General features: G+C 44.9%; 1 protein-coding gene across 1 annotated transcript; it reads left to right on the forward strand.

Annotated features, from left to right (window-relative positions):
- Positions 1-533: 533 nt before the first annotated feature.
- Positions 534-7,234, forward strand: tmem200a (transmembrane protein 200A). The gene is made up of 4 exons (XM_008299826.1): positions 534-655; positions 804-1,021; positions 2,197-2,360; positions 3,158-7,234. Exons 1-4 carry the CDS (start codon positions 534-536, stop codon positions 4,271-4,273), a joined length of 1,620 nt encoding a protein of 539 aa, XP_008298048.1. The 3' UTR covers positions 4,274-7,234.
- The last annotated feature ends 3,831 nt before the right edge of the window (positions 7,235-11,065 follow it).

Here is an 11,065-nt window from a genome sequence, read left to right on the forward strand (position 1 = left end):
ATATTAAGTGTTTTATAACCAGTTCTCTCAGCACCTGGGAGGAACATATATAAATAAATATATATACGAGCATCTCTACATGTTTCCATGCAGGCGTTAGTGGAGCTGAATCAATTCGTTGACAGTCATTAAATTAATTACCCACCATGTTTATAATTGGTTTGAGTCATTTACATTTTATTTTAACCTGCTGCGTAAATGTGGATATTTTCTGCTGTGTTTTTCCCTCACTGGCAGTAAATCTGGTTGTATTTGGCTCCAGGAAACACTGAGACCAAACAACTAGCCGATAAAAACCAACAGCAGTGAAAATAATCCTCATTCACAGCCTGAACTGTTGGTGATGTTTGTTCCTTAAAGTCAACATATAACTTAATATTTAGATTTTGACATTTATTTAATATTTATTTCTATATTGTCATAACATGTGCAATACCATACCATCTTTCTTTTCCTGTCTGTCTCTTCACCACCAACTCTCCAATAATATTTAAAACAACCTGAAAGTCTCTTGATGTGTCTGCAGGTGAAGCATGACGGCAGCAGCAGGCGTCCTCACAGGCTTGGCCAAGCTAAAGCGCCAAGACTCGGCCCGCTCTCAGCATCGGCCCGTATCGACAGCGTCGGGTCTGGGCGGCGCCGACGGAGCCCCGAGGTGATCAGCAGTCACGATGACTTCACGAACTCAGTGCAGTGCAATGCAGAGATTTAGATTCATGAGCAGTGCTGAGCTTAGCGTGTGCCAAGTGTTAGCATCCATAAAGATGTTGGCCTACAGAAACTGAACTTTTCTGTCCGTACAGGAAGCGGAAGCGGCGCACCGATGTGGTGGTGGTGAGAGGAAGGCTCCGTCTCAACTCGGCCTCGGGCTTTTTCCTCCTCCTGGGACTGGTGATCCTGGCCATAGGCATCGGCATGGCGACGCTGGGCTACTGGCCTCACAGCAAAACAGTTCCCGTCGGAGGAGGACGTGGCGTCAAGGCGCAGAAGGACATGGCCAACACGAGTCACGACGGGCACGGTGAGGATGGAGGACTAAAACTGTTCTCAGTCCTGGTCAGGTTACACTGACTCTTCAACCAATCGATTGTTCATCGGGGAGAAGAAATCAGCATACTATCTTTAGATGACAGCAAATGACCTGCTAGCGTTGTTAGCTGACATGAATTTCAGGACAGCAAAGAAAACAATAGAAACCGTTCAGTCAATTTCTGCAGTGACCCAAAGAGAAGAAGGTCAACCTGTAGCTGCTTCCTGACTGATCGACTGGCTGCAGGGGAACAACATCGCTGGTTTCATGTTTAGTGCATCCATCCAGTCATTTATCACATTTTCTACAAGAGAGCAAAATGAGTTTTGCATAATGTCACATCTGTTTCTAAACCAGTCGATTTGTTGCAGGAAAAAAAAAAAATCTGTCGATGAACTAAATGTTCCACAGAACACCGAGTGACTCTCAGTCCTGTCAGCCTGAATGAATTCTAAATGAGCATAAAACGCTGGTATGTGCAGCATCTCCAACCATCTGAACCTGCTTGTTTCATACTGAGATGATGAGCACAGACTCAGCTGCACGTATTCATATGATTTCTAAAAATATATCAACTGGCGATCGCAGCACAAGAACTGCTGAGGAATAAAACACGGTCGAGTTAGCTGATGGTTTTAAATAGTCCGACACGTTGGTTGTTGAGCTGTGATGCACAAACTGCTGTTTCCAAAGTTCACACTTTGGTCCATCTGTTTGAACAAAAAGCAGCCGCGCTGATGAATGTTAAACAAGTCGGAGCAGTTCAAAGTTGTGAAAACATGGGGGTGCTTCCAGAAATAATGGATTAATCCTGGAATGCTGTTGATTTTGGGCTTTTCTCTTTGTGAATTCAACACCAGAGTGTCCGACCAGCCGATGGAGATTATAGAACGAGGAAACGGGACTAACAGAAGCCGATATTGGACTTTTTATTTGTTGGGTGGCCAGAAACATGCTCCCAGTGAATGCTAATGTTGGCTAATGGTTTGTTTTGAAGCTAAGCGGTGATGATGCTGGATTTGTTGCTCCATTGCTCCAAATGGCCAAAAAATTGCCTTAAATGAAGTTCTTATTAAAGTAACACTAGAGATCGTGCAACCAAAAAGGATTTGGTTGGATGACAGCGTTTCGACCAACCAGCTGACCTCCTTGCTTTCTAATTTCAGATTCGCCTTCCAAGCCATCTGAAGGCGTCCTGATGCGTTTCCTCGAGCAGCATCTTCACTCCGAGAGGATGAAGATGCTCGGGCCCTTCACCATGGGCATCGGGATCTTCATCTTCATCTGCGCTAATGCCATCCTTCACGAAAACCGAGACAGAGAAACGAAGGTAGGCCTGAACTTATCAGACATCTAAACATCAAAGACCAGCAGATGTAGTAGGTCACACGAGTCCGGTTCCTGCAGAATCTGGACCTGGAAAAGGAAGCTTTCAAACGGATAACTCATATCTAACAGTCGGTGGAATATGGAGCTAATATCCCTTCCCTGTCCCAAATTCTCATGTCTGTTCCTTCCCCACGCTGTTCAAAATGAGGGGAAGTGCGCTGCAGTCATCCATATTCATCATCTCCACCAAACTATCATGCAGATCAGATTTCTCCCGACCTCCTTCCACTTTTATCGCTGCAATTTTCCCCTGATCTCATTTCCTCTGCTCTTCTTATGGCCTTCCCTCCCCTTGCGTGATTCGATTAAACCTCTCCTCCTCCAGCGTTCCCCTCTTCCAGGTAATCCACGTGTCAGACATGAACTCCGAGGCCACGGCGTCCGACTAACTTTAAACTACAGATTATGTTGTCATGGAATAACGTGAATATCCAAACATGCGGTATAGAGCTTAAGTGAATCTGCCTGAAATGTCAGATTATTCTAAATCATATCACCTCAATGCAACTGCAGAGCATTTTCTCTTCTGTCAAATTAAACACCAACAGTTTACTGTAGTAGCAACACAACAGAAGTCAGTATCGAGGTTCAAATCTTCCAGAGTCTATCTCAAGTACATGTTCTTGATTGTTCATGATAGGAAATGCACCGTTCAACTGTTGAACACTGCGGATGCTAATATGTGTCAGGTAATCTAAAGGTGATTGCTGCAGCTAATACGACTCTCCTCTCCTCCAGATAATCCACATGAGAGACATGTACTCCACCGTCATCGACATCCATCGTCTCCGGCAGAAGGAGCTAAAACAACACCATCATCGCAGCAGCACCTGTGCAAGGGAAGCCATAGATCTTCGAGCTTTCGGAGCCGACACAGCAGCACGGTTAGCCAGCAACTCCCTGCTCGCGTTCTCCTCCCGGCCCGGTGGCGTCACTGGGTCTACAGAGGAGGAGGAGGTGCTGCTCGGGGACGAGGAGCTCCACAGACGCAAAGAGCAAGCTAAGCTGGATTGTAGTTTTGCGGGGCTGCTGGCGCCGCTCTACAAGGATCGGTCGTTTTGCGGCGCCGGGCTCGGGTTGGCTCACTCGGATTCGGTGCGCCACCAGTGGTCGGTGGACGGAGACGGGGAGAAGGGAGGACACCACGCACGCTCCATCGTCTCCTCCTCCATCTCCGCCTTCACGCTCCCCGTTATAAAACTCAACAACTGTGTGATCGACGAGCCGGAGATGGAGGCGATCACCGAGGAGGACAGAGGAGCGGAGAGGCGGGACGGCGAGAGGCCGCCGCCGCTGAGCTCCATGGAGTCTCTGGTGGTTCCGGTAGCGTCCGTCGCCAAGGCGTCCAAACCGCCGGGCTTACACCGGAGCAACTCCGCCTCCTCGTCCTCCCGCTGCTCCTCCTTCTCCTCGTCCTCCCTGTCCCCGGCTCCCTCCTCTACCTCAGGCTGCTGGCTTTCTCCCGGAGCGGCGAGGAGCGACTTCGGCTCCAACTCCTCCCTGCACATGCTCAACAGCCATTCCAAATCTCTGGACCTGGAGCGCGGGCCGAGCATGCTCAGTGTGCACCCGGAGCAGCGGAAGCACCCCAGCTGGCCGCGACTGGACCGTAGCAACAGCAGCCGCATTAACAGCGGAAACCGAGGCAGCAGTAAAGGCTACGTCCGGCTGGAGGACAGGGAGGAGCAGGGGGATCGACTCCTGGACGCTTCAGAGGCCGCCGCAATCAGGCGCGACTACAGCAAACGGGAGAAGCTGCTCATGATATCCAGGTCACATAATAATCTGAGCTTTGAGCATGACGAGTTCAATAGCAGCACACTGAAGAGAGGCAGCTCTGAGACTCGATTCTGACAGTTCTGTCCTGTTCTGTAAATTGCTCTCCACGTTGTGGGGGTGTACAGCTTGGATCGGAGGGAGCTGACGAGTTTAACAGCTACACTCCGGAGACAGGAAACTCAGACGTGGCTTAAAAGACACAGCAGGTTGGAGCGAAACGGACCAGCTGGCACCGTTAGCGGTTCAGGCCTCGTGTTAGCAGGATGCTACACGCCTACTGTCCCGGGTCAGAGGCGCCGTTAGCTGTAGGTGACCTACGACCTCTGCATAGGGAAGCAGGTGAAAGTTCCCTCCAGGGATCAGTAATCAATACAATACATCGTGTTACATCATCCGTCGACTTCACACAGAAATAGTTCCAGTTAACAGGATTCCAACCCCGAGACACGGCTTTATGAATACTGCTAAGAAAAATGTTCTTCTTTTAAAGAGCCCATATGCTGCATATTTACAGGTTTATGGTTTTATTTTGGGAGTTTACTAGAACATAGGCAAGCGTTCCTCTGCAGGAACTCGAGGCAGGTGCAGACTTTCACAGGAAAGGGCTTGTAAATCTGCCTTTTCTGTTTCCAGGAAGAGTGCACCAAAACAATGACAAAAGGAAGTAACCGAATGTTCCTCCAGTTCCATGAGCATGAAGGAGACAGGACAATGTAGGTTTATTATGTTAGCATGAATGTATGTTGGTGACGTCAGAAAGGAACAGATTACTACTCAACAAAGATGCTGAGAGGACATGAGTTGTCCTAATGTTTAACCACTAAGCATCTAGCGGGGTGTTTTAGCGCCTCTTCAAAGTACCTACCCTCAAGTAGGCACTTTTTTCCGCCCTCCAAAATGGCTCTGAAAGAGGTTTTAAGTGGACAAAACACACACAGACTACCCAAATATTTCTGCAAGTTCTTACAGTGGTAAACGGCCTTATGTTTATATGGTTTCATGTTCCAACAAGAACATTATTTTTCATTATTTTAAGCCTTAATCCAGTTTAAACAGGGGAGTTATATTAAAAATCAACCCCAGTGCAGTTGACATTAATGAGGAAATGAGCTGTAGAGACCAGAACTGGTTCACGTACCAGCCTGTAAACATGTTTATTTCTGCTGTAAAGTTGGACATTTTTAACATGGAAGTCTATGGAGACGGACTCGCTTCTGGTGTCAGCCTCAAGTGGACGTTTCAGGAAGTGCAGCTTGCCCCAGATTTCCGAATATCATCATGTAGCTCCAGTCGAAGCAGCCTTAGTGAGAAAAAGCCGCTTTGTTTGTTTGAAGGCCGAACTAGCCGCCAGGCAGACGTTATATAAATATGTTACATGGGGACAGAAGAAAAGATCGGACTTGAAAGGAGGTGTCTGAGGCAGGTAAGGAGCAGCATTTTCTGTAAGAGAGAATGTCTCCCTTTGGAGTGGATTTTGGGCTTTGTCAGTGTGCAGATCTGTTACATGCACAAAAGAAGCAGCGATACAACACTGAAGGGAAGCAGGAACACACAAAAAACAGCAGAATATGGGCTCTTTAAAGGGAAATCAAGGACACGCTGGAGGCGCTTTGGGCGAATTTCTTCCTCAGCAAAATAACAAAGAGACAAAAGTCTCCAAGACAATAATGACTAATAATAATAATAATAATATATTTAATTGTGTGGCACATTTGATCCAAAGTGCTCAATGTGGTTGTATAGAAGACATGAAAACGATGCAAAGCCGGGTTTGTAAAAATAAATGAGGCCACAATGAGGCTCCAAAACAACATAGATATTAGCGGTACTTGTTTTAATGGCGGTTACTGTATGTGCATCATGTCGAGGTAAATCCACACAGACGGCCGAGTCAGACGAAGCCAGCTAACGTTGACACACAACGAGATGGAAGCCTGCAGAATAAAAGCCCTGCACTCGGTTGTTGCTGCCCTTTCCCAGGAGCTATAGTTGGAACTTTTGGCTCCGCTATCTGCCCAACAACACATGGCCCCGACTGCAAACTAGAAACAGCAACCTTCTCCGTACGGCTCTGCTGCAGGCACTGTAAGCTTCTCTTTTACTAGATTAAACCGTAATTAGATTTCACTCAGGATATGCAATCTGTTGTTCACACACAGGGTTTTTTTTTCTTTTCCAGCGTAGAGGAATTTTAGACGCCTCCCCAAAAGAGGTCTGAGCCAGAGCCAAAGGAAACTCACCAGCGCCAAGACGATAAGAGTTTAGCATAAGCATTTTTTTGTAAGCGGTTCTGTTAATTGGAGTTTCATTTACTAAAACAAAAACAGACTTCGTGTTTATCAAATGGGGAAAAAATGCAGATTTCTGCCAAATAACGTAACTTATAGTCATGAAAAGTCGCCACCCGACGGCCAAGCCTGGGCCAGTTTTCTATCAGAAACCTACTGAGTGTAAGAAAACTCTGATATAAACGAATCAGTCTGTTGATTGTAAACAGATATTAACTCTATGAAATTCAACATTTACCACAATCATAAATCAGATTTCTCCAACAATCAAAAACAGAAAAACAAACTTGCTCAATACAGGAATCAATAAACCTCTAAAGGTTTTTTCTGTATCTGAGTTATTCTTCAGTTATTCTAAACAGCTAATGTTGAACCCAGAATAAACCACCGTGTCCACATGTATCCTGTGCTGTCTTTACAAACCCAACAACAACATGTCGTTTCTGTTCTTTTCCTACATCCGGTTGGATGACGGTTTCAGGATCGAATTCAGGACAAATCCTCCGTACGGCTCGATATCTGCGTTTCAGGTTCTGTTTGGTTCGTCAGCTGCCGCAACACTTCTGTAAATGTCGTTAGCAACATGTGAAGAGTGACACACCTCCTTCTTTTACAGCTCTGACATGATGTTTGTGTTTTTTGGTTGGAGGGGGAACCCTTTCTAAGAGAGCAGGAGTCTTGTGAGAGACGTTGACTTGTCACTGTCCAATTTTGTCCTCTCTCGGAATAAACGGTATTTTCACTGAAACGTGGTTCGGCTGTGTGACTGTATCGAAGCAACACTGAACACATTAAGTATGAGGTGCGATCAGAAAGTTCCAGGACTGTATGTGCAGAGCAGACATTACACTCTGCCTTGTGGCATTTTCAAGTTTGTTCATCTTTGAGTCCTTAGAGTGACTCAGGAGGCAACAGAATCAGACATGCTCACCTTGGAGCTGTGTTGAAACTAGGATCCAGAAATCAGATCCAGAATAGTGGAAAATCTTGGTTCCAAAACTCAGAATAACACATATGTTTGAACAAAAAAGACCTTTTCACCATTCAGACAGATTCAGATTAAAACCAGTCAGACGGTTTCGTGGATGGACACTGAAGGCAGCAAAGTTGCACATTTTCAGATTCATTTATTCTGCCAGGATGCTGATAATCAGCAAAATGCTGCATTTCAGATCCAGCAATCAGTTGATTCTTAAGCTACGTTCAGACTGCAGGACTTAATGCGACTTGTATGTGATCTGCTGTGTGAACTTCATACGAGCCAAAAGTGTCCCGCATGCGCAGAAGAGGACACGACGACATCACACGCAGCGAGCGTGCTCAGTGTTTATGGAAGTAAACATGGATGGTAACGGTGGAGCGTATCTTGTGATTTTAAAGTTGTTGTCCAACAAGAGGACAAAGGAAGAGAGCCAGGTTTTTGGCATTTTGTCCCCCCCAAATATTAATGAACTCAGAAACCTCGACTCCACTTCATCGTCCGCCATGGTTGTTGTATTTCTTCCTGCTCCCGCCCACTTCGACGCAGAATAGTGACATTTGTTGTGTATCAGTGACGTGTAGGTCGGATAAATGCGACCTGGATGTTCAGACAGAAGTGGGCAAAAGATCGGACCCCTATCAGGTTTAGGACCACGTATCCAAGTGGCTCGGGTCGCATTTGAAAAAATAGAATCTGTTGTTCAGACTGTCATGAAAAGATCAGATCCAGGTCACATAGCGGCCAAAAAACAGCGGATTTGGGTCACGTCAGCCTGCTGCCTGAACGTAGCCTTAGTCCTGATGCATTTAGGGGAAAACCTTTACTGGAAACAGCCTGAATGGTCCCATGATGGCATGTTTGTGCTCCAACTATGCAGCAGTTATGCACAGTTTGCATCCCTGCAACTTCATCCTCTCCCCCCAACAAAAGATTGAAGTTAAAGAGTCACTGCTTTGACACAGCTGCAGGAGCGACGGGAGCAGAGCATCACTGCACGAGGAGAATATTTCAAAGTGGCACATTTAAATCTGGTATTATTTTGTTATTAATAGGTACATTCTTGCCTTCATTTGACAGTGACAGTGAAGAGAGAGAGAGCGAGGTGAATTACATGCAGTGAGTTTATTCCAGCTGGGAATCAAACCGTGGACTCACTGCTCAGAGGCTGATAAGCGCCTGTGTCATGCGCTACTAAAACTCTGAACTGCACCACACAGCAGCGCTCCAACTTTGCACACAAACATCAACCGACGAATTCCCAAACACATCACCGCCGGTTTCTCGTTCTCTCTCCGGACTCCTTCTGTCTTCTGCATATAAACTAATAAACAAAGGTCTGGATGAGTCATCGGCATTTATCATGTGCTCTGCAGCTCCGTGAGGCAACACACACACACACACGAGGATTTTATTTACATAAAAGCGTGCACACATGTTCCACCTTGGATGCAAATTCGACTCACGCTAACACACAATGCGACTGAAAAAAGAAAAAAAAGAAAAATGCGCGGCAGGCCGGTGCTGATGCTGCCTCATCGCTGTCTGTGTAACCGCGGGAACAGATGATAATCCTAACCCCTTCTGAAGGCAGCCGGCATATTTAGGCAGCGGAGATGGATGATGTCGCATCCAGTTAACATTTAAGCAACTAAACTAAAATTAGCTCATGCTGTTGAGACTCTGCTTCACTCCCTTCGTGGATCCAGAGGAGGATTTCAGGCTGAAAGTGGACTTAATGGATGGAGCTTTCGTTTTTTTTTAAATAACACTTTTGCCTGCAGCAGTGTTGCGATTTTAATCACATAATGGAGGAGAATCGTGTTTCTGGGAAATATGAGGAAGAAAGGAACGCGCTCATGAAAAGCCACGACCTTACAGATCTTACAGTTTCAATCAAAGGCGAGTCTAGTCTCTCTGAAAGTTGCATCAGAGTCGAACTGGTGCAGGTACAAAGGCACGGAGGAAACAGAACTTCCTCTAACATCACTCGGCTTAACCCAGATGGTCGACTGAAAATGAAAAAAAAAAAAAAACCCTCCGAATGTTTCACCGTGACACACAGAAATAAATCCAGGAAAATCGAAGTGCTTCTTTCCCCTTTTTTCCTGTTAATCCTCAGTGCACAGACAGGTGGCGAGGACAAATCCCACTTTCCTCTCTCTGCGGGTCACCGTGACGAACGCAGTCTTCACCCTTCATCATGTGAACCTGAGCGTCGCAGAGATTCAGCTGTTTTGCCTCCGAGCCGAGAAACCGAGCGTCTGTTTCAGAGAGACTTTCATTAATTCTAATAAATTCATGGGATGGAGAAAAAGCTCCTGCTGCATCTTTTCCACTTCATGGAAGGCGACATAGATCTACTGTAAATTAAAGGTGGTGTTTGGCCTCAACAACCGAAACATTAAAACGTTTTCCTCCAAACAGTTACTCACATTAACACAAGTCTTTATGTTTTTTAGGACTTAAAATCCAAAGTAAAGAGCAATTAAGTTTATTAACTCATGTGATGAATTTACTGCAACTTAAATTTTGTTTTAAATCAATTATTTGAAAAATGAGACTTTAAGTTACACACAATATTAAGCTACTGACATCCTTAAGTCAAAACAACACCTAAAGACAATGTTGAAATCAGCAAACTAGAATTTTTATCTTGCATAATGCTTTTTCTTTATAGAGCCTAGAATCATTTTCCAAATCTAAATGTTGACCTTCTGGTGGAGCAAGAAGTTATTACAACAGTTCTGCAGTTTGGGGGATGTACACACGTGGACAGAACTGTTGGTACCCGTCGGTTAATGAAAGAAAAACCCACAATGGTCAAAGAAATAACTTGGATCTGAAAGAAGTAATAATAAATAAAAATTCTATGAAAATTAACCAATGAAAGTCAGGCGTTGTTTTTGAACCGTGGCTCAACAGAATTATTAAAAAAATAAAAATAAACTCATGAAACAGGCCTGGACAAAAACGATGGTCCCCTTAACTTCATATTTTGTTGCACAACCTTTTGAGGCGATCACTGCAATCAAACGATTTCTGTAGCTGTCAGTGAGTTAGTTAATAAGTTATTTCTGAGAACGTTGTGGGTTTTTCTTTCATTAACCGAGGGGTACCAACTATTTTGTCCACATGTGTAAATAAGTGCACAAAAGTTCATGACAAACTGCACAAGCTCTAAAATGCACATGGAAGCCTCAAAGTGGGTTCATCCTCTGAGGACCATGAATGTCTGTACAGGATGTTTTTTCTGAGCAACATCTGGCACAAAAACATTCCTTCTGCATTCATAAAGTTTGATCTAATCTTGGCAATGATTCAATCAAACTATTTTAAAAGATAATTGTGACAAATCCTGACTTATTTATTAATACAAATGAGGGAATTTAAGCCTTTATTAACTACATTTACAACACATTTTGTTTTTGTTTTTTTTAATCATCACAGCGGTCACTTCTAGTTTTAATCGTTAACATCGTGTACCCAATGCCGTTACGTTGCATTGAATATATTTGCCTGTGCTGGATTTGTTAATCCTGAACTGCAGCCATGGGGCTAATTCTGCAGATGCACAGCTCGTTTTAGATTAGACGTTCC

This window comes from Stegastes partitus, unplaced genomic scaffold (assembly GCF_000690725.1).
Source record: "Stegastes partitus isolate 25-593 unplaced genomic scaffold, Stegastes_partitus-1.0.2 Scaffold1469, whole genome shotgun sequence".
Classification (NCBI taxonomy): Eukaryota; Metazoa; Chordata; class Actinopteri; family Pomacentridae; genus Stegastes; species Stegastes partitus.

What these genes read in the sequence shown, in the direction of transcription:
- tmem200a (XM_008299826.1), top strand. Translation starts at nt 534, where the DNA reads ATGACGGCAGCAGCAGGCGTCCTCACAGGCTTGGCCAAGCTAAAGCGC. An exon ending in CACGAGTCACGACGGGCACG is followed by an intron (nt 1,022 to 2,196) that starts GTGAGGATGGAG and finishes TTCTAATTTCAG; the next exon opens with ATTCGCCTTCCAAGCCATCT. An exon ending in ACCGAGACAGAGAAACGAAG is followed by an intron (nt 2,361 to 3,157) that starts GTAGGCCTGAAC and finishes CCTCTCCTCCAG; the next exon opens with ATAATCCACATGAGAGACAT.